We start from the raw sequence: 24,388 nt of genomic DNA, 5'->3' as shown, positions 1-24,388 counted from the left end.
GGTCGATACCATTTTTATTGTTCTGCTGGGGTGGGTTTCAGACCTTGCATTAGCATATTGAATGTCTAATTGAATTCGGGGGCTGTGTTAATCATCTTGTTTTGTTTAGGGGCGGTTGGTGAAAAGTGCCAGCAAGGGATCATTTTGGCTTGGGGTTAGTGTGGCGCTGCCACCCCAAGAGAAAGAAATTGGGAAGGGGGAGGGAGCTAGGGAAAGGCGAGTTGACTAAGTGAGGTCTGGAGGGTGAACTCGTGTGTGTCTTTGGTGATGTTGTGTGCTGCTGTACTGAAATCCACCCCTCTGCTGGAGCTAAGGCAAGAATTGGAGGGATCTGATGCTGCCGTTTCCAGGGTGAAATTTCCAAGACTGATCACTAAAAGCAACAACTGCACACACGCACACACACACATGCACACACAAATGAATAAATAAATAATCTCAGAAAAAAAAAATAGCCATCGGTACAGAAGATGTGGCATCTCCTAGTCCAAATGGCATAATGCAGGCAGACGTTTCAGAGCCATCTGCCCTTAAAGTAGCACACACACATGAGGGAGGAAAAAAAAAAAAAAAAAAAAAAAAGGAAAAGAAAAAGAAAAAGGAAAGAGAGAGGAAAAAGAGACACTACAGCTAGTGACAGTCAATTTTTAATTTTATTTATTTATTTGTTTGTTTGTTTGTTAAAGGGCTTGAAACAGAACCGGTATGAAAAGAAAAGGGAAAAAAAAAAAAAAAAAAAAAAAAAAAAAGGAAAGGAAAGAAAAGGAAAGGAAAGGAAAGGAAAGGAAAGGAAAGGAAAGGAAAGGAAAGGAAAGGAAAGGAAAGGAAAGGAAAGGAAAGGAAAGGAAAGGAAAGGAAAAGAAAGGAAAGGAAAGAAAAAAAGCCTCCCCCTCTTCCCCTGATGAGTTTTTCGCAGTTCTCTGGTGAGGCTCGGAGGTGGCTGGCAGCGCAGGAGGCAGCTGCTGCCGCGGCTGGCGGGGCTCCGCGCCGCGCCGCGTGTTCAGCAGCACCGCGGGGCCGGGCAGCTCCGCGGGTGCCGCGTGTTCAGCAGTAGCGCGGGGCCGGGCAGCTCCGCTGCCGCGCGTGTTCAGCACCACGCGGGGCCGGGCAGCTCCGCTGCCGCCGCGTGTTCAGCACCACGCGGGGCCGGACAGCTCCGCTGTCGCCGCGTGTTCAGCACCACCGCGGGGCCGGACAGCTCCGCTGCCGCCGCGTGTTCAGCACCACCGCGGGGCCGGACAGCTCCGCGCCGCGCCCGCTGCCGCCGCGCTGCGCGGCGGGCGCCGCGGGAGCCGGTGCTCGCCCACAACAAGTACATCTCCGCCGTCCGGGAACTACCCCGCACTCTCCTCTCGATTAAACTGCGTTGCCTCCTCGCGGAATTGTCCGTCAGACGTAATTATCTTTTTTTTTTTTTTTTTTTTTCCCCCCCCCCCCCCTCTCTTCTTTGCAGGAACGACTCTTTGGGAACCTGGTCCACCCAGGGATGTAAAACTGTGCTTACCGATGCATCCCATACGAAATGCTTATGTGATCGTCTCTCTACCTTCGCCATTTTGGCTCAGCAACCTAGAGAAATAGTAAGTAACAAAGAGGGGGGGAAAGCAGATTTTATGCAAAAGGCGGTAGTGTCTGTGTCTGTGTGTGCGGGGGGGCGGCTGGTCAAGCTTTCCTCCCAGCTATATTTCAGTTGTTTTGATGAGGAATTGCTTAATATCCCAGGTAGGCAAATATTGCTGGTCTCTTGGTGTCTATAGTGGCTCAGAAAAATGAATTTCAGATTCTCCGATATAACTAAACCCTAATGCATTTTGCATATCCTCAAACTTTGATTTTTTTCCCCAGAAAGCTGTCTGATTGTGATGCAAATGTGTTGAAAACTTTTGTATTGAATAAATATCAACTTAACAAGCTTTGTAAATACTGCAAGGCTTTTCAGGGGAATGTACAGGGCTATATTATTGCTCTTGGTATGTAAACCCTAGATACTGTAGTTAAACAGATTGCAGATCTGCATTGGACATTTTCAGCACAGATTTTTTATGTAGTCTGTTGACATGATGTAAGAAAAATAATCAAGTTTTCACAAAAAAGAGGGAACATCAAGTGCATAAGCAGCCATTCTTAGTATAACAGAATGTAAAATAGCTGAAAAAAGAAGTATTTGTGAAGTTATCCTGTTAAGACCTTAATTTCATCTTCCTGGTTTGAGAAGTGTAGCATCAGACTCTTTGTACAGCAAAGTAGATCAGTTTGGGAGAAAGTGGTTGACATAAAATGTTACTTTCTGCCTAAAATCTGGCCTAAAAGTACATTAATCTTATTTCATTGGTTAACAAAAGGTATCTTGATAAAATGCATTTTGCAATACATCCCTAAGGCTTTAAATGGGAACGATATCCTTTCAAACTTTTAGGTCTAAATCTTTGCATATGTGTTAGCAAATATCAGGTCTACTTTAAAACCTGTACAGATATATACACAAAGGGAAGATACTGATGTCTGAGAATAATAGTTTATTTTATGGCAAGGAAAGCTAGCTTGTTTTCAAGGTCATTTATTTTCATTTTTTATTAATACACTGGATATAAATAAAATATTTCTAGATTTCTAACTTCTTTATGGAGAGCTTATACTATTGTTGCCATAGATATCTTGCCATTCCTTCTAGATGATCAGAGGCCCAAGAAAACTAAGTGTGGGAGAACAGTGGATTGAAGTTAAAGTTACTGAAAGTCAGAAAGTTTGGTAATTCTGCAAGAAGTATGAATCAAATTCTGAGACAAATGAGTTGATGATCTTTGATATTATAGTCAAATCAAGTTGTTTAATATACAATTTCAAATATTGCTATTTCTCAAGAGAAATACATCTTTTAATTAATATTAGCCAGGGATTACTTTAAACTTTACTAATGTCATAGTCTCCTGTAACATTGTAATATAACTACTTGCTTTAGCTTGCAAAATATTATGCAAGTATTATTAGACATTTTAAAGCTCAAAAGCCTCTGGGGAGCATATCAATAATTAAACAAATCTCAGAGATGTACATGGATCAGTTTGGGGATTAAGTTGATATCTGCTTCATAAGTAATATTAATGAAGCTATCTGTGATACAGTGGCTATTTTAATCATTTTGCTTTCATTGCTTTTTTTTGCTTTGTTTTGTTGTATTTTGACCTGGTGATTTGATTTCTGGAGGATGGTTTTCCGTCATGGTTTTTTTTTTTTTTTGTAACCTACAGATCATGGAATCATCTGGTACACCCTCAGTAACCCTAATAGTAGGCAGTGGTCTTTCATGCTTGGCCTTGATCACCCTGGCAGTTGTCTATGCAGCGCTATGGAGGTGGGTAATGGATTTATAAAATTGAATGTGATTATGTGATTATTTTTAGTTGAAATAAAAGTTCAAGAGACTATTAGATGCAACATTTCTTATTGGCGAAAAAAATCAAAATGCACTGCATGCTTTGATTGTTGATGTGATTGATCAGTTTCTCTCTTTTGGCCTACCGGTGACAGTATATCCCACTCTTCTCTTTCCCTCTCCAATCTGAGTAATATTGCTCTTTCAGTGCAAAAATAAACATTTTACAGGACTCATTACAAGATATCTGTTACTCAATTCCTGTATTTGATGTAATATTTTTACTCTATTTTTAGGTTGCTTTTTCTCCATTTACATTATAAACTGAAATTTTCATTTGACTAAAATGGTGTGTATAAGTGTCTCAAGTTTCTGATTTAGGGAGGTTCAATCATCTGTGCTTTTTAGTGAGAGTTTATTCATTTCTACTATAAATTTTAGTGTAGACCATAAAGTAGACATAAAGTTACTTGTGATTGTAAGCTGAGAAAAGGCTATATGATGAGAAGGACCTCCTTGGGAAAAAAAAAAAAAGGATAAATCTTAGTGTTCTATCAGCAAGAGGTTTTAAGAGTAGAATGATCGCTGAGTGGCCTGTTGTTCATTCAACCCATTCAAAATTTGCATCAAACAAGTTTCTTGAGAGCACATCATGACCCACCCTCTTGCACTGAAAGATAATAGACAATGGAACTTATATATATGATTCACTGCTTATTTTTATAAACTAAGGAGGGATAACGGGGTGGAAATTGATTATTTTTACCCTCTATCCATTTTTAGGCCTAGGAACACCCACATTCTGTTTGAATGAGAGGGTGTGTTCATAAGAAATTATATGACCGAAGTGATATGTGTGAGCCACCTTTTGTGGTTTGTTGTTTTGACATCCCAGTTGAAAATTTGAACCTGAAAAATAGATTAAATATTAGTTTAAATAATTTTCACTCCTCCATCTCCTCTCCTCTTCTCCTTCCTCTTCTTTTTCCTGTTCATTTTCATTTTCCTCCAGTATTTACTGTATACTATTGACAGTGTATAAGGGCTAACACTAGCGAAGTGGCAGAAAAGTTAAAAGTCTTTCTAGACTGACTTAATGCTATGAGCTACTGGTCTTCTGGAGTACTCTATGCAGCCAGCTTTTATTCACTAAGATCCTTTACAGATCCTGCATGCTCCATGTCAGGATCTGGCTCCAGTGCATTAAGAGAACAAAAGTAACAGCATACTGAGTGTGTAGACACAGACACTTTGTGTGTTTGTTTGCAACACATACAGTTGTATACATGCAACACAGTTGCATTTTTAGGAAAAACGTAGATTGCTGTACCGGGGCTATTTTGTCTTCTTATTTAAAAAAAAAAAAAAAAAAGAAAGAAAGAAAAAAAACTGTAATTCTGTGATTTTCAGAAGAACTGGTCACCTTTAACTTTTGTTTACTTTTAGTGGCCAACAATAATGATTAGCAACTCTGAAATTCAGGTCAGTAAGGTACTTGACTTGAAACATCTTTCTCTCTCTGTGCTGCAGCATATAAAAGGTTGTATGTAGCAAAATGAGAATGTTTGCATCTTGTAAGGAAGTAGGTGATAAGAGTATTTGTGCTTTTTAATCCCAAGCATACTTGCAAAATGAATATGGTAAGCTAGAAAAAGAAAATGTGTGATTCTTACTTCTATCATTAATAACTTTCTATACAAACATTAAGTCTTATGAAGATGTAGATACTACCTCAAGATATTATTGTTTTTTCATACAAATTATTCTGTTAATGTATTTTATCTTCAGGATGAATTTATAGTTATCCCAGTAATGTGTTTGAGAATGCACTGATGCAATGTCATGAACCAGCCTGTGGCATTGTGGCATTCTGCTCACAGAAAAAATAGTTCTGCTGAAGTTGGTCATTATATCTGGTCAATGCTACCTGTGGACATTCACAGAGATGAGGAGGAAGCTTTAGAAGTTACTTATGAACACATGAAATCCTGTTATCAGTGTGATATCAGAACAATCTTGCCAATAGATTTAAAAGAAGCATTAGTAGAATCTTTGCTAAACTGTGTTAGAATACTGAGGGAAATGTAGAATATCTATCAAAATATCATAGTTCTTTTGTTTGTAATATGATAACTTACTGACATTCTCTTTGAGCACTTGAAACAGAGTGCTCACCTTTTAGAGTACCTCCAAACTATCCAAATATTTCATTAAAGCTTTGAATGATATACTTCTTGCTTTCCTTTCAGAAGAATTTTACCCATTATTTGTTTATTTCCACAGGTACATCAGATCTGAGAGGTCAATAATTCTGATCAATTTCTGCCTGTCTATTATCTCATCAAATATCCTTATCCTGGTTGGACAAACTCAGACACATAATAAGGTAAGATAGATTGTATCACATTCTCATTTAAATACTGATATTTTTGTTTCATTTGTGTTTATCTTAAAATAATTACATATGTTTAGTTCTATACTCATAGGATTTGGGACTTTTGGTAAAATATTAGCAGGCAAAGGAAAATATTTAATGTCTTTCCTAATCATTTTTTCCCTTCCAAAAATCCCTTTCAGTATTGTTCCCTCTGGATAAGCTGTGTTCTCTGTGGTAGACTTGTATGTTTTATAACTAAATTTCAAAGCAAAGAAGTTCAAAGACTTGAAACATCAAAAGCAGAAATTCTGGTTCATTATAATAGTTGTAATAAGATTGTGGTACAGTGTTTTTTTTTTTTGTCTTTTTATTAACACACTAGTACTCGAAAGACAACTAGAAATTACTTAGAAGTTAGAGTACTACTCTTGAAAATGTGCGTACACAGACATCATAATAAGGCTGGCTGGATTCTGTGCAGAGGTAGAAGTGCTAATATCTGATTGATGTGGGTACATGAAAGTAATAATTTTGCAGTCCTTACTTAGAGATATATTGCTGATTTTTTAGTAGTCTGTTTTCAGGCTCTTTCTGAAAGTGGTTGTCATTTGTCCCTTTCCTGAAAAGCAGGGCTGTGTCAGTGTTTCAAGGCATCACCCAGTACTTAGTGGTGCCAGGAACTTTTAGAAGTGATAATGAGTAGTTGTTTAAAGTTAATTATAGCTACATATTAGCTTTGAATAGAAAATAGAACATAATTGGTGGATAGGTGGCATGTGATAGATTGCTGTTAGGTTTTGAAATTAACAAATGTCAGTGGAGCAATTTCTCACCCATTGTGTTAGACTCAGGAATGCATTGTTCATACTAATTTGTTCAGTATTGAACATAGTAAGTGCATCATTCTGCTGTAAGATTAGTGGTATTTACATAGTAAATTATTTATTTTCTTCAAATGAGTGCTTAGAAATTTAGCAGTCAGAAATCTCATAAATTCAGTGGGAGTCACACATCTTGACATTTGAAACTCATAACCAAAACATACATCATCATCATTATCAACACATAACTTAAAATATATATTAAAAGTAAGATACAGTTTAAAGTTTTGAAGGTGTGTAAAGGGGAAAATGAACAAAATATAAGTTTGTAAAACTTGTATGGTTCCCACAGATTTTGTCAAGACTTATGCAACTGAAAATTCAGGGAAAAAAATCAGAAATGTGCAAGAAATTTCAAAACATCCGTAACAGGGGAAGACAGAACAAGGGTTAGGCCTCTCTGGAATTTCAGTGCTAACATGTATGGTCATATGCACTACTTTATTATGCATTTCAAGGAGAAATATCCTTTGGCAGATGAAGGTTACTGTGTGCATTGCCACTGTAGAGGGCTGTTCGGATTCCACAGTTCAAAAGAACGGGAAGGAGAAGAGACTAAGGAAGATCCTCACCTTTAGAATCAGGGTTGCAGGTTGTATTGGTGACATATTCTTTAGCTATATCGGCAGTCTTACTCCAGTGCTTGATTCTGGGATCTCTGACCTGAGATATTCTCCTAACCTAGCCCATTTTCATGAACCTTAAACTCCCTGAGCTCCCTCGTTTCTGCTTCCTCAACTCCTGAAAGTGCAGATATATTATATTCAGTTCTTTGGAGAATGTAAGATGAGATGTTTAGAGGAAGTAATTAACATAATAATAAAAAAATAAGCCATCACAAAGTTTGCATTTTGAATATGGCCTGAAAAGAATGTTTTTAAAATACCAAGTATTCTACAACACTTGTCTTCCTTTTGAGTCCACATTTTGCTTTTGATACATGTACCACCAGGGAGCTGCTAGCCAGGGAGTACCTCTAATGGATCAAAGACAGAATACATTTTTTATAACAAGGAAGATATTGGTTGTTACAGAGCAAAAGTCTTTTATTGTTACGTCCATTGACACATGAATATTTTGTAGCTCCAAGAGAGTAACCTGAGAATGCACCATCAACAAAATGGCCAGCAAAACCAGTGCTTAGCGTATGCTTAGTCAAATTAAATCAATGATAACTGGGTATAATCTTACACGCAATTCGACATCTGATGTCTTTGAACTGAATTTCTGAATTATTTGTTCTTTATTTTCAAAATTCATATGACCAGAAGAAGCCAGTGTTTGACTTTCGAGTTTGTAGATGTAGAAGACAATACTGACATCTGTAGGTTTTGCTGTGATTGTTGTTTTTCATTTTGTTGAGTTGGAAAATTATATCTGGAAATGGGAGTCTTAGCTCTGCCTCTAATTACGATTAAACATGAAAAACATTTTAGATCTGTTTCTGAGTTTGTATTATTTGCTGGAAATCAAAACCTTTTGTGGTTTATAGTCTGAAAGTTTGGGGAAAAATCTTTGTAAATATTTTGTCAAGAGCAATGCTATATTCAATTAATCAGAAATAGTTTTTTTTAAAAAAGACTGAGGAGATTTTTGTGGCAGAAAGGTGACTTCTGATTTTGTAAAATGTCAGAGAAAATTGGAGAGATATGATATGGCAACTTTGAGTTTTCATTTATTCTGTTCTATGCTCATTTTTATGCCCATACTATTCCAATAATACTTGGGCGCATAGCTAGTGTACATATGATATTCTGCTGACTCTCAAAGTTGAATAATGTTCCCTTTCTCAAGTTTTGGTTGGTATTGCTTTTGAGCTTAAATTTTCTCAGGTCTATATGTGTGTATTTTCCATTTGAGAATGGGGAGTTTGTAATCTTGTTGAAGCTGAACTCCAGTGTAAACTTGAGCAGTGTGTAAATTAAGCATAATAACTTTGTGCCTAGAACAGAGAGCATTTGGTCACTGTTTGCAATTTGTATTTTTCTCTGCTTAAAACACTGCACCAACTTCTTTTATTCATTTCAAAGCTATTACATCTCCAGGAAGTTTCTGTGGTTTGTTTTTGTGCACACATTGAGATTTTTGACAAGGAAAAAATACTGACTCTCTTAGTCTGGGGAAGTGTGTGTTTTCTGTTATTTTCTTTCTGTTTTAAGCACATCATAGCTACTTAGCTACATGGCCCTACTCTTTAAAGGCTGAGTATATCCTTGATTTTTTTTTTTACAAAAGCTTCCTTTGTGTATGAAGAACTAGTGAAGTCTAAGAGATTTTGAATGCTGCATTCTCTTTGGTTGAAGCAGGCAAATGTGTTATGCATTTCATTGAAGGCCAGAGATGAGAAATGTTCTGCAGTTTTAACATGTCTTCAAAAACTTGTCCAAATGCAGAGTTTTTATTAATAGCTTCTTAAAAAGTATATGAAAGGTTTCTGTTCATTTAGATTCTGTTTGGAAATACAGGTCACTGAAGGCTGAACCTCCCAGAATCTTATGAAATTAAATATACCTCTTGTTTAAGTATAGTTGTTGTATTACTAGGTGTGAAAAGGGATGAGAAGCATATCAATTTACTTTAGTGTTTCTTTCTGCCTCTTGATTTCTTTTCTTAAGTAGAACTTGTTCAGTGCTAACTGCTAGTCATGTAATTTTATTTAAATTTGAGAAGACCTGAAATGCTACTCTTGCACTGAAGATTGTCCTTTCTCAACTATATGAAGTTGTAGTGTTGGAATTAAGTCTCCTGAAATAAGCAAAAATGCAACTTTTCATGTATAATCTTCTCAAATATTATTTCTGAAATACTACAAGGTGTACACAAGCACTAATTTTTACTTTGAAGAGGTTATCAGTTTTATTTAGGGAAATATATATCAGTGATTTGTAGGCCTCTTAGTGCTATAACTCTTTCTATATTATCTGTTTCCTAATGTTGTTCTTGCCATCAAGAAAAATGGTTGTATTTCTTCTGTATGTGGACTTTTGACAACCAAACTATAAATCTTGATCATGCTTCTGTAGCAATTTAATGAGTAGACTGTGTATTGCCAATAAGTTATTGATTAATATTATGCGGATTTATTTTTTTTCATAAATTCTTTCACCTACATTTGGAAAATACCTTGTTTTGTTCACAGATATTCCGTAAGTAAAAACACATTAGCTGAATGATGTAAACAATTCCTGTTTACCTATTTTTCCTGTGAAGAAAACAAAGCAGAATTTAAAGAGAAATGAATTTAAAATCAGCAATTTAAAATGAACAATAGAATCTATTATACAGATGAGAAAATGTTAATTATTTTCCAGATTATCTGTTTCTAAATGTGTTTAGCAGTTTGATTTCTTGTGAAAACAGGCATGCTTTTAGAAATGTCATGAGCCCTTGTACATTTTTCATCCCCTTCTGAGATTTATGTATGCCTACTAAGGAAAGACAAGGGAAGATGTTAAAGCACAAGGCAAGATATAACAACAACCTTACAACCTTGATATTCTGTGGCATCCCTGCCTAATTGCAACATTCAGTCTATTATGCTTGCTATTACATTTGAAATTAATCTCTTAAGACTTACCTTGAAAAATTGTGAGTACAGCAGGAATTTTCAATCTACTCCCCCTGACCACCTACTTACAGCACATAACAGAAATAATTGCTAGTTTGTATAAAATTGTTGGGAAAAAAAAGCAAAAAAAATCTATAGAATTTTGTACGTGATAAGATTAGGCTTTTCATTAGGTAGGAAATCAAATTGGGCAAAAATAAGCATTGTGTTCTTTTTTTTTTTTTTCTGAAATAGGGGATTTAGGCTGAAAGAAGCAAATAGGTATGGCAAGGGGTTGAAAAGCCGCAGTTTCACATTCCAATAGCACTGTGAAGCAGCTGTCTGTGTAATTAGGGCTCCCTTAGGTTTCGAGAAGAGGTGCATGGAGGAGTCCCCTGAGAACCCTGCAAATGTTCAGGTGATACTAAGGCTGCTTCTAACCATGTTGTCTCTTGTCCCATATCTGCCACTGCCTTGCAGATGCAGGCGTTGTGGCAATACGTCTCCTAGGAAACAGCAGGGGAGGCCTTAAGAGCAGATGGAATGAACAGAGAAATGATGCTAACATAGCATTAAGGTTGTGTTAGAAAATCAGGGAGGAAGTAAGGAATTTGGGACTGCTGTCCCAAACAGTACCATTCTATAATTCAGATGTTACCCAGAGAACCTCAGGGGAATATCACTCACTTAAACAGCTGAAGTCTGATCGAATATGTCTTTCTGATTTTGCTGGAACCCAACTTCCGAATTAACACCTTCTGTGCTGATTTTCGTTTCTTTGTGTGCAACACCTTTTTGAATGGCTGTTTGAAAAAGTCACTGATATGCATCAACCATCACAGAAATCTAGCAGTAAGTAGGTCAGCAGTTAGAGTGCAGTGTGCCACACACCTCTGACTGCTGTGTATTTGGGAACTCAGAAACAATTAAATGAAGAGGAGCCTGCTTAACTGAATAACTATTAAAGGAGCAGGCCCGTTTAACAACACTACTTCACAGTTCCAAGTTCCGACAAAACCTATTAACGTCAGTTGAATTAACTACCTACTCTTAGATTCTCAAGAGAACCTCTGGGACCAGATCCTTCTTACCCAAGATCAGTAAACGTTGTCATTCATGCTACTGTTACTTGCCTCAAAGGAGCAGGTAACATTCTTCTTAAAAGTGCCTGCCAGTCTGTTTCTCAAAACACATCGACTTTATCAGTCAGTTTGCTATTTCTAAACAAACCACGCATTTTGATTTTAAGAGGGTTGCAAGTGCTTCTCAGAGAGGATCATCTCTGAGAAAGAGAATACACACATGTGTGCACATGTGTGCACAGAAATACACACACGTGTCCACTGAGGGATATTGCACAGCCACAGTGCACTCCCGTTTCTGGGTTGTGGTGCAAGGCTTGGTGCTCAACACTGAACAGGCTGCCCTGGGAGGTTGTGGAGTCTCCTTCTGTGGAGATCTTCAAAACTCGCCTAGATGTGACCCTGTGCCACGAGCTTTAGGTATTGGACTAGATGATCTCTAGAGGTCCCTTCCAACCTCAGCCATTCTATGATTCTCTGATTCTGCTGGCCCTTATTTCATTGCAAAGAGGATAGCTCAGAAGGACTTGAGTGAGGTGACCCTGTACTGTTCCCAAAATGGAGGATTTTTTCTCCTTTTCCAAAACCTGTTTAGAATTGATTTTTCCTTTTTAGAATTCACCCCCACAATCCTGAGGAAAACAGCTCATTCCCTCAGAAACACGTTTGAATTATTTCATACAATCTGTTGATGATTCAAGCAGCTATTTGGGGATTCACACCTTCTTTCCACTTCTCTTCTGTTTGTTTGTTGAATTCCAGTTGAAATAGAAAAGCAGTCAATGGGAAGTACATGAGCCTACGAACAGTTAATTGCTTACAACTTTCAGTTATATAATCTTAGTTTTAAGAGAGAGGAAACTGTAAAAACTTTTAAGTGTCAGGATTTTTAAATTAAGGTACCGTAGGAATAGCTTCATGGAGCTAAATGATCTAAATAATAGTAACAAGCAGAATTTAGATATTTAGTTATTTTTATTCTAAAATGAAGGTTGAAATTCCTACATGGATTTTCCCATGTAGATTACCATTTCTTAGAATGCAGATACAGAATCAATTTGCAACATAAAAGAAAACATATTCAGAAACACAGTAAGACATAAAAAAATACATTAAAATGGTAAAACTGTAAAATAATACATTAAAAATGCATTTCTGAGATAATGCAATAGAAAGCACTTGTAACACTTGAATTCACTTGTCACAAAACAAAAGGTCTTTTAAAAATACTATCACATAGCTATAACATAAATTAAGTGTATAAGATTATATACTTGCTTTCATTTGCATTTCTCTACCAGTCCCTCTTGTGACTGCATATGTTCAGGAACATATGCTATAGTTTAACCTTGACATACACTGAGATTTATCTGAATGGTGTTACATTCTACTTCTTGTATTCTCCTAGATAAACTTTTTAGTCCCCTAAGCTTGCTGTCAAGTTATTGAGAGTATTTTAAGGAAAATGACTGTTGGATTAATCTGATTCTTGGATGGATTTGATTGAAAACTAGAAAATGATTTTTCTTTAACACTGTTTACTTCACTCTGTGAAACCTATAGGATGCAATCCCGTCATTCTGGTGTATGGAAGTATTCTTTAGTCATATATTTATTTTTACTTTGAAGCTCTAGTGTCATTACTGTTTAAAAGTTGGCAGAATCACACTCAGAGATGGCTTAAGAGCCAGTATGAAAATGAACTGTGGGGCTTGCGTTTGTTAGTTACACTGAAGTACACTCAGTTCTGGAAACAGAGGTTGCTAGTGAATCAGTTCATTTTTATGCCTGAATCCCTCTTGCTTCTGCAGCAAATGAAAAAAAAAACATAAAGAGAGAGTCATGTTTTGCTAAAATTGATCAAACTAGTCCAAGATGCTCTGAGCAGTCAAAACTAACAGCCCCACAAAGACAAGAAGCTCTGCCCTCAGCAACTGTGAGTTAAGGTACCCTGTATCTTATTAGATTGTTAAATTTGTGATTGATTTTAAGTCACAGCATTAACTTCCCGTAATATGTTAACTTTTCTCAGATGTTAAAATCAAGGTCTGGGTTCCAGTGCCTGCCTACAGAAGTTTTTATTTATTCGATATTTGAGAATGGAGAAATAGTAATGATAATGGGGCAAGGACTGAGTTTCATCTTTTCTCTTTCTTTCTTTCTTTCTTTCTTTCTTTCTTTCTTTCTTTCTTTCTTTCTTTCTTTCTTTCTTTCTTTCTTTCTTTCTTTCTTTCTTTCTTTCTTTCTTTCTTTCTCTTTATCTCTTTCTCTCTTTTTCTATTTCTCTCTTTCTCTATCTTTCTCTCTCTTTATCTCTCTCTTTCTTTCTCTCTCTCTTTCTCTCTTTCTCTCTCTCTCTTTTCTCTCCTCCTCTCTTTCTTTCTCTATCTCTTTATCACTTTCTCTCTCTCTCTCTCTCTTTCTTTCTGTGAATCTTTTATGCCAGGTTTTGAACAAGTAGCCAGTTTTCAATAGGAAAATGTAGGGTTTCTTCCTACTTTCCAGTTCTTCCACAGAGTGATGATAGGAAGTCATGGGAAGTGAGAAGTGTTTGATTCTTGGTTCTCCACAGTCTAGGCAGATGCCAAAATCGTGTGGAAAGACAAGGATAGATGCACAAATTCTTTCCTTTCCTGTCTTCACTTTATAAGTAAGAAATCTGTATGCTGAACTCGTTGAAGTTAGTATTCACTAGGTATGGTCTGATGGTCTATGGTATTTATTACATCAAGAGAAGATGCAAAGTTGTTAGGTGCTCTGGATCACAGGGAGACTTGGTCATGAAAGAGGTACATAGATTATTAAGAAGCCCACAGACATGGCAAGGGGCCAAAAATTATGGGCCCAGAAATCCTTTTGGTACTGTTATAAAATGCATGTGGTGCCTCTAGTTTTACGTATTTGCTAGAACAAGATCTTTTTATATTTGTTTTCGTGGACATTCATTCTTTTTCTGTTGTGTCTGAATGAACTATACCATAGGCATCAAACCTTGGTGCTTAAAAATTTGACAATAACTGTGTTCTTTTGATGGTTTTATAAAAAATTTACATAGAACTGACATTGTGGAAGAATGAATAGGTATTTGTGGAATTTAACATAAAATGGTGCTCAAAATAATTGTTGGAAGAGAACTGTGAATTTAAGAAGCATTTGGCTGTAATCATGGACATTTTTAATGAATGTAATTGTGAGTTTTTCAAAACCCTGCAGGGAAACTTAAATATTTGTTATAACAAGGCCTCAAGCTGTTAAAACTGATAGAATTTCTGAAATGTCAAGAAAGTTCAGTTTGCACTAGACTTCTGGGTTTAAAAACAGGATGGAAAACATGTTGATTTCTCTATCTTCTAAAGAAAATTGAAAGATAGCTGGCACAAGGAGTCCAGCATTTGGAAGGAAGTATGAATAAGGTTGGCACAAAATGTTGTTCCATTAGTAAGTGATTTCATAGCTGTCTCTAATTAGTAGCATGGCATATAATCTGTGCTCTATGAATTTGATTTCATAAAAAGTCATATCTTCAACCTATACTGTATTTGCTAAATAATTTCCTTAAGCAAGGACAGAGAAATAGGTTTATTATTATTCAAATGTCACTTAAAGTTAGGTGAAGGCTTACAGTGAGAATGTAAGCCTTAACAAGCTTAGCTGAGCTATACAGAACAACAAAACCCCCAATGTGTCAGAACCTACAGCTATTGAAACTTGGCCTTAAAAAAGATGGGATTAATTTTAAATCTGTTGTTATTTGCATTGAGATTTTACACTTCTTATATTTAAGAGGGCTTTCAAGTCTCTGTCTTTTACTGCATATCCTCTTATGACAAGTCAATCAGAATTCAGGCTCGAGTGTTAGCAATTTAATTATTGCTGTAAAACCTTCATTTCGGTACTACTTATCTTTTAAAATAAATACAGAATAGTAATAACGTGTCACTGAACTGAGTGATCTCACAAAGCTTTGCAGTCATACTACAATGGAAGAAAAATGCTCTTGCTGTGAATCATATCCCAGTACCAAGGCAACATTAATGATGGACCAGAATGGTTGCTAGACTCCATTTGTCTCGTGTAGCTATTCATAAACCTCATCCCATAAAATCTCTCCAGAAACCCATAAAGAGCTTTAAACCTTACCAAGTGTCTGTTTCTATTATTTTTTAAGTTTTCTTTCCTTCTGGAAGAGGACTCAACAACAGTCAAAAAATGTTTCTAGCCAGGTTTTTGAAGTTTAAATGAGAAGAATTATTCACATTCCACAAATACCTGAACAATATGTCTGTATGTCTGGCTTAATTAAACAAAGTCACTAAACAATAAGACACGTCTTTTTTAATTGCAGGGGATTGCCTTTCAATTAAAGATAGGAAGCTTTCAAATCTTGAGATTATCTTCAATGTGCAAAATATTTTAAGCTTTTTATTTCCAAGGAAACTTTTCAGACCTAGTAAGCTCATTTTTTCTAAGTGGTGCTAAAAGGATAGGAAAAAGGGGTGTCCCAAATTTTTTACAGTATTTTTCAGTTATATGACCAATTTCATATTATTTGACTGATCAGGGAACGCTTTTCAATGACTTGTTCATTGTTAGCTTTGGTAGGCCAACTAGCATGTACTAGGGTATTGTGGGTAGACACAAAAGTTAGTTTTCAGGTGCATTACTATGATAGATGCTCAAAATATTTTGAAGATCTTTTAGGGTTAAGATAAACATTAAAATACTACAGTTCAACAGGTTATCAAGTTTCAGCACTATTCCCTGTGAACATTTTTTTTTTCCAGTTGCAAATGTAAAGCCTGAAATGAATCAGAACTGAGCCAAATTGCATTGTCTTCTAGTTGCTATGGGCTAGGATCATGCACACATAACTTAGCTGACAATTGTTATGCCATGATGATTTGATTGTGTGTTTGAGCCCCTGGAGGTCTCAGTTCATTGAATTTTTAATAATTCAGTGACAAGGTATGGTAAGAAAACAAAGTCAGAGAAACACTTTGAAGTTACTTATCCAAAGAAACATTTTTGTAGAATTTCCATTTAAGCTATCTGTATACCACATCCAGCATAACTTGACCTCTCAGTGTTATACAGTATTGTTAAATAGTAATAACTCATGTAAGCTTTGCAAATTTCAGCTCATTGTCCTGATGATTTTTGCTATTAAATTTGCCATCACATTTCAGCTTGCAGGACTGGTTTAAATCACTTGGATTCACTTGTCTCTCTCAGAAACTGGTGAGCAGAAACATGCTAGAGTGTTATAAAAGCTTAAAATTATAGAAGAAGCTCTCCTAAGTAGTGTTGGAAAAAAAGGAAATGAAAAACAGAAGCTTATGAAAGCACAAAACAAGTAGCTGTTCAGGGTAGTTCTTAGTTTTCTTCTCTAAACTTCTTGCTAGGTTCATACTTACAACACTCCTCTGTGACGGTCTGACTCTCCTATATGGCCTTCTAGAGATGTTTGTTTTCAGCAGCTTCTAAGATATAAGAATGAATTCATAATACGATATTACCCAGTTTCCAAACATAGAAAAAAAAACTGTGTGCCTTCTGGTATCTGGAAAGAAATTGCTACTCCACAATGATCTAAATCTGTCATCACATTCAGCGCAGGGAGGCTTCTCTGCGTGCAAAGGGTGGCATTGATTTCAGTGGCAGGCTGTGCAGGCACAGGGATCTGATCTGTGCACATCACAGAGCAACCGCTAAGGGAATTCCTAGCAGAGGAGCAGAGAGAATCCAGCTGAACTTTACAGAGATAGTTGGCTCTATCTTATTATCCAGGGCATAGTGGACATGGATTAAGTCTGGAAGATTTTGAAGGAGACATCCATGCTAAAAATGTAATTTAAAGCTGAACATTTTACATTTACTCATTTTATTTGCCAAGAGGCCTCTGAGAGAATATAGCATTAATTAATAATTATTACTGTTGCTGATAAAAATAAACCTATCATTAAAGCTCTGGGAGTATTTCCAACATAAACAAATTTTCAATTTAATATGTTGACAGATTTTTTTTCCCCTTCCAATCAGACCTTTAGCTTGTTTTCCCCCATAAAGAAAAGCTTGTGTAAATATGTTAGTTTTACTTTGTGTTGTCAAGGTCAGCTCGAGCATCGTCAGGAATCTTGTAGCAGCATAGAAGGAAAGAAAGAGGTGAGGACCCTGAAGCTGTAGTGAGACTATCCTGTGCCCAGTTCTGAGCACTTTTATCTTAAAAAAACTAGTAGCTACATGGAAACAACAGGTAGTATGAAAAAGCAGGGTTTGAAACTCTGTTAAGTCTAATGGAGCAAAGAATGATGTGCTGTCCACACACAGGATAGTGAAGCCATACAGAGAAAAGCTATCCTAGAAACAGCAGTGAAAGGGGCAACCTTTTCTCTTATTGCTTACAGACTGGAACCAGAAAGTTAATGATGGGTTTTTTTTTTTGTTGGTTTTTTTTTTTTTTTTTTTTTTTTTTTTTGGGATTTAGTGGAACCTTCTGACCTGAAGAAGTAAGAAAGGGAGGTTCTAGCAAATCAGGCAGGATTTGTTCCAAGATGATTCTTACAGAAGGAAGTTCTACAAGCAGATAGTCCTATCAGCTTATAGTTTCCTAGTACACACTTTTAAATAGAAGCTATGTGCATCCCACATACGTTACGTTTTTAATGAGAGATTCAGTTAGACATAGAGCCAGGGGTTAATCATGTGGTTATCCATGCGGTTAATGATTTAAAATAACTGGAAGGATTTTATTTCCTTTAAAATGGTACTAATGTATTATTTAATAAGCCATAATTCGTATATAATAAAATGTGTAGACTCAGTCAATGATAATTGTGTTACTTACTTAGGAACAAGTCAAATTCACACACACCAAAAGCAATGCAGTGCATTTGCTTTCATTCCAAAGCTGTACGGTAGGTAGACATCTATGTGTCCTTGTCCAATGTTTAACTTTACTTAGTATTTATGGTTATTTACCTTTCAGAATAGCAAAATCCAAATTGGAATAGAGCTCAAAGCACTCTGGCAAAAGAATGTTTATATATGCTAATGATATCTAATTAGGAAGAAGAAAATTGCAAAAAAATAATAAGTTACTAGCAATACAGTCTTAAATTATCCAGTGCCTTCCATGCCAAAAATAGTCTGGTGGCAGTGCAGCTGACCAATGTGTTAGGTAAACAAGACAGTTACCCATTCTTTTCTCAACCCTCCTGCCTTCTTCTAAGAAAAAGGTCCAGACTAGGACTGTTTAGCCTAGAGAAATGTTAGAGGGGAAGTTATCAATGTTTACAGATATCTAAAGGGAGGTAGTAAAGAGAATGGGGCCACACTCTTCTCATTTGTGCTCAGTGATAGGCACAACCTGAAACACAGGGAATTCCACCTGAACATTAGGAACCATTATTCACTGTGAAGTGGTCAAATATTGGAACAGGTTGTCTAGAGAGTCTTGGAGTTTCAGTCTTTGGAGATACTCAAAACACAGCTGAACAGAACCTTGGATAACTTGATCTAGCTGATCTTGCTTGAGCATGAGCTTAGATCGAATGATCTCCAAAGGTGCCTTCCAATTCCAGCTCGTCTGTGATTCTGTGATCCTCCGTGTGAAAATGTAAATGTGGCGCTGCTCATTTTGTGGATAGCCACAGTAAAACTATTTCACTTTGCAATTACAATGAAAAATACAGGGCAATTTTGGGGCAGGAGTAAGATCCTTCTTGAGCTCCATATATATTATGTCTGTCACTCACTGTCATGAAGGAGCGGAGAAGGAGAACGTTCCAGACAGTCTCTTGTAAAAACCAAAAACTGTCACGTAGCCATTAGTGCTATGGGCTGTGTGGCAGAAGACAGAAGTCTTAGATTCAAAGGCTGCAGCTTCCTTTCCTATCCCCTTCTGGGATGACATATTCATAGTGGGTGGAAAAAAAAACCAATTCATTCTAAAATTAAAATAAGAAAAGTAAAACGGCCATTTCATAGTCTTCTTTCTCGATTTCCCCTCATTTTTTCTCTTCTTTTCCTTTTTTTTTTTTCCTTCCATCTTCACACATTTCTAGGCTCATTTCATTTCCTTATTTCGTTTCTTTATCTGGCTCTAGCAAGTCAAGCAGGTTTTGTTTCAAGGTCATTTCTTACAGAAGGAAGTTCTCATGCTCCATCTCTCAGGAACAACTTTCTTTAGGATTTACAAATTAGAACAAGCGAGGTCCTTTCTCTGCTCGTTTTCCGCTGCTCTGTTGTGCTTCTTTCTCTCTTTCTCCTTCACTCTCCTTTTCTGGTGTAGAGATCTTCCTGTTCACTGTACAGGTGTAGAGTATGGCACTTCCAGGCCATTCTTTCTCTCTGTTGCAGCTTTCCCTCTGCTTTGGCCATCTAGCTTGTCAACTGAGTGACTCTTACAGTAATTGACATCCTCTCTTCTGTCATTCCCTGCAAACTACCAAATTCCCTGTCTCAGGGAGAACAAGCTGAATGTTTCAAGTGCTGTTAGATTACTTGAATGAAGTAGCTCTGCCTCACAGATAGAGAAAAGAGAAATAAGGAATAGTATGTTTATGGGCTCTGATAGCACAGTAGGACTATCATTGTGTGCCAGTGGAATATACATTGTATGCATACATTTTGTGTAAGCAGCTCTCCATTGCTGAACTTTTCAATAAAAAATTGATTTTCTTTCTTTTATTGAACTGCATTTTAGAAGACACTGAGAAGTAGAAAATATGTTACTGTATATTTATTACAGAATTATACTATGCAGTGATGCTGTATGTATTATTTTACATAGTGTGCACTTATTGTTGAAGAGTCTTCCACATAAAATTCATTACCACTAACACAAGAGTCGCATCCTGAAACAGGTTGCAGTCTAATGCATCATTGACACTATGCCAACCACATGACACTGAGCAGTGGAACTGAGAAACTACCTCATGTGAGATGCAAGGAAGCAGAGTGGTTGAAAAGCCTGTTCCAAAGCCCATTCATGAGCCCATTCAGCCTTTCAAGCAATGCCCTGTTTCTGTATGGCTTTCTGCTCTATAGCAAATCACACTATGTAGCGCTTTTTTTTTCCCTTTAGAAAGTTGAACTTTATTATCTCTTTTGCTGTATTCATATTTTGAGCTATTCCATTCTCTTTTAAAGTAAGCCAGGCATTTTATTTAATATTTAAACTTAAAATAAACTTAAAAAAAACCTTTTTATTTAAACTTACAACTAACATTGCCTTTTAGAAATCAAATCTGCCTTTATAAAATTGTTTATCTTATCACTTAAAGAATTAAACATTTTTACAAACCGAAAATTGAATGCAGTAAATAAGTAAATAGATTGTTCATTACACACCCACTTTCCAGGCTGATCAGAAGTCTTTCTTTTCTTCTTTTTGCTGTCAGAGGTACAGAGCATCAGATTGATGCTCAGAACATTATGTCTTGGTCTGTCTTTTCCATGTATCTAGTCTTCTATTGATGTTTACTAGAAAATGTCTCTTAAAATCTGTGTAGAACATAATAAGAGGAGGGGCTTATTGTCAACTGGCTTGTATCTGGGAGGACAGTAAACCTTGTGCAAAATAACAGGTGTAGAATATTAACAGAACTATATGATAACAGTTGCTCCCTCAATGCAAACATGTATATGTCATTAGTTTAGGCTAAAGACAGTGAAAATCAAGCCTGAAATCTATTTCGGCTCCTTTACATTGCTTTCAGAATGCAAACGGGCAATAAACCCTCTGCTGGCTGCTTAAGCAGTTAGTTTACAGTTACTTTGCATGAACTACTTAGCACAAAGTAACTCAAATATACTAGCAAATACATCCCTCTTCAGTTCTACTTGCTCTTTGTCAAAAAGGAAAAAAAAATGTTACTTTTTTGTTTGTTTGTTTGTTTTTTAGTTTCTTTAATTCCAGAGATGGGATTCATTGCCTCCCAACTCTTATTTAAGGGTAGATTTTCCATACAGTTCTTTCTGAACTGCACGATGACCCCAGATAATAATGGAGGCTGTGCAGCATAAAATCCTGTAGTGCTTTGAAATTAATCATAAAACCCTGCAGTGCTTTGGAAATAAAGAATTTTTATTCAGCAGTATAGGTTGGCACCAGAGTGGAGGCCCAGGAACTTTGACAAATACGACAGGAACAAGAGTAAGGCATTTCACATATGACCTATTGAAGATGCACAGTTTTGCATTGAGTAAGCCTGCCAAAAAAAAAAAAAAAAAAACACCAACAACATACCATATATTTGCTATGCTTGTAGATAACCCTGGGGAAGTGTGGTAGATGCAACATGAAAGCACATTTCTACTTGTCACCGTATTGATTTGTTTACTTGCAAGATGTTCTCCTTTGCACTGCACATAACAAACTCCATCATACTTTTTCATTTCTAGGCTGTTTTGCAGGGTGTCGGGGGGAGAGCGACAGTTTTTAAGGTATTGAGTTGTAGAGTGGGTTTGAAATGAAAGTGTCTAACCATCTATTTACATGGCCATGGTAAGCACAGCCTTTAATCGAGAGAGTCTCACAGACCGCTCATGCCTTTAGCTGAATTAGGCCTTGTACTGAATTCTGTACTGAATTGTGTGCAGTCCCAGCAAAGCTACGGGATCTCTGCAGCAATTTCTTTTAAGATATATATGCAAATGATGAAAGCTAAGAGAATGGTATACATACAGAGATGATTTGAATCAATAAAAATATCAGGACTGAAAGGTATGAGGAGCTCATGGTATGTGTTCTTGAATCAAAAGGTAACAAAAGCCACTAATATATAATTTTAGATTTTTCTTTATTTGAAGATATCTTTGAAAAATATTAGTCTATATACTTCTGAAAGCCAAAGAACACACGCAAAAATTTTAGTTTTTATTTTATAAGTTTGTAATAGATACCAATGCACATTTATACATTTCTTCAATGGCATGAGATAAATATTTATTGATTTAAACAGTTTGATTAATCATGAGTCTTTCTTACGCCAGAAATAGTTCAGACTTCAAATTGACAGTGGTAGGTGAAGCGTTTAATTTAACAGCATGTTGGACATTTTTCTGTACATTTGACGTCTGGTTCTTCACAACGTTTGATTCTTCGTATCACTTGTCTCACACTAGAGGCATTTTCATCACTGCTAGAACTGAATATCTGCAGTGTTTATGGCAAGTAGAAAATGTGTGTGTGTTGTGGGTCCATGAGCAAGCTGCTTGAATTGGATCTTACTTTGCGCAGTGATGCAGTTCCTTTTTGGTAAGCCAAGAATCAAGTCGTATTCTACGTTAGGTAGTCATGGCATTAGATCCAGCTAAATTTTTTACTCTTTCTGTTAAGCCTTTCCCTGAGCAATCACAGTGCTAGCAAGGCTGCCATGTTAACATCTGAAAGCAGCCAGAGGGGTTGATTTGCCCACAGGCTCCCAGGGGACAGTGGGTGTTCCAATCATTTGACAAAAAGAAGTGACATGTTTTGATCTCTCAAGTGACTCTGCCCTTTATTCCTTAGGCCTCTAGATTCTTCCATTGTGCCAGGGAGCTGTTTGATCAGAAACATTAGCGCAGATTTTCAACGGACCATTAAGCAGATTTAACTCTGATTTAACTTTCCATTCTTCAGTTACAGATCTTACCACATATTATCACCAGTTTGTGTGTCATAGAGGTCTCCTTAGTTTAGCCTGGCTTTCGATATCTTCTGTATCTTAGAGGCACAAAGGTTTGATTTATTTCTTAGTTTAACTGGAGTCTTAGTGTGATAATTGGCATTTAAACAAAGACTTGCATTGATTAAAAAAGTATATTATTTGCCCTTTTCTTGAAAACAATATAGCGCAAGTAAAATTGCCATCCTGTCTAGTGATGTTGTAGCATCTTAATTTAAAGCAGTTGAAGATGTTACAGATGTAGCCTCTCAACTTTAAAATTGCTTATATTTTAGCTTTAAGAACATTTCCATGGAGTGTCCTCCATAATCTTAAGTGTGAATTATCATTCAAGCTGCAGTACTCTACACTTAAGTTAGTGAGAGTTTTGTGGCAACTCTAGGAACTTCTGGATTTTGCCTTTTGTGAAAGGACTCATATTTGAAGTGTGCAGGAATTTATTCAGAACTGCTTTCATTTAAAATGTATATATCTTAAAGCTCAAGACTTCCAGTGTGCAATCTCAGAGTTGCTGAAAAGTGCACACATCTTTGTGAAACTGAACAGCTCAGCATGCCACATACCTGCAAACTCCCATATAATAAAAAAACAAGAACGAGATGCTCCCTCAAATATTAGCACTGAAGGGCCTCTACTGTTGTGTGCTCTCAGAGCACATCTAACTTACAGTGACAGATTCAGCCTCCTAACAAAACATGCCTAACACAGCACTTTTTTCACTCCGAGAGCCAGGTTGTGGGTGAGGAGGCATAAATTCATCAATTCCCACTGTCAGGTTTTGTACTGCAAGACTTCTCATTAAAATGTAGTTAGAAGCCTTCTGCTGTTCTAAAGCTGCTGCATAGTGAAGCTCAAGAGCAATTTTAACAGAGTAACTTGTACAAAATTCAAAAACTGTCCTGAAACAAGCTAGATTCTAATCAAATGTTCCTTTTGATCCTATGTGAAACTTGATTGCACTTTCTTAAACAAAGATTATAACACCCATCATGCACGCATGAAAATATTCATATTAATCATGACCCCAGGATGGGGATTGCCGTGGAGTGTGACCATCTCTTTAGCGACTTTTCAAGCCAACCCGCGCCCTTTCAGGAGCATTTAGGCCGGTCGGTGGCAAGCTCGGCGGTGCCGTGGCCTCACGCCTCCCATTTCGGGAGTTTCCTGTGCGCAGTTTCCTGACGGGGAGCACTGCTCAGTGCTGCTTTCTGCCCCACGGAGCCACCAGCTCTAAGCCTTTTTTTCCTGCTGAGTGATCTGTACACATATTTCAAATATATATATATATTCTAAATCCAGCCTTCATTCTGTATATGTTTCATGGCAAAATAGGACCTCTGAAATGGTGCATTTAACATTAATGTCAGATTTGTTTGGATGCCTGTGTTGAGTTGCATTTAAATGAAAAAGAAGAGGTCATACAGGTAAAGCTGCCTGCATTCAGTTTCTTATGACCTTT

The 24,388-nt window shown here is 36.8% G+C and overlaps 1 protein-coding gene across 5 annotated transcripts in view; it reads left to right on the top strand.

Annotated features, from left to right (window-relative positions):
* Positions 1-24,388, top strand: part of ADGRB3 (adhesion G protein-coupled receptor B3) — a 416,394-nt gene that overhangs the window by 318,813 nt on the left and 73,193 nt on the right. For all 5 annotated transcript variants that reach the window (XM_010216525.2, XM_088539906.1, XM_088539905.1 and 2 more), the window contains 3 exons: positions 1,454-1,580; positions 3,249-3,352; positions 5,657-5,759. In XM_010216525.2, the coding sequence (XP_010214827.1) occupies positions 1,454-1,580; positions 3,249-3,352; positions 5,657-5,759 (334 nt within the window). The remainder of the gene's footprint in view (positions 1-1,453; positions 1,581-3,248; positions 3,353-5,656; positions 5,760-24,388) is intronic.

This window comes from Tinamus guttatus, unplaced genomic scaffold (genome assembly GCF_059628265.1).
Source record: "Tinamus guttatus ecotype Peru unplaced genomic scaffold, ASM5962826v1 Tinamus_guttatus_pri_ptg000051l, whole genome shotgun sequence".
Classification (NCBI taxonomy): domain Eukaryota; kingdom Metazoa; phylum Chordata; class Aves; order Tinamiformes; family Tinamidae; genus Tinamus; species Tinamus guttatus.
The sequence above is the reverse complement of the archived record's forward strand: the minus strand, read 5'-3'. Positions and strand labels throughout refer to the sequence as shown.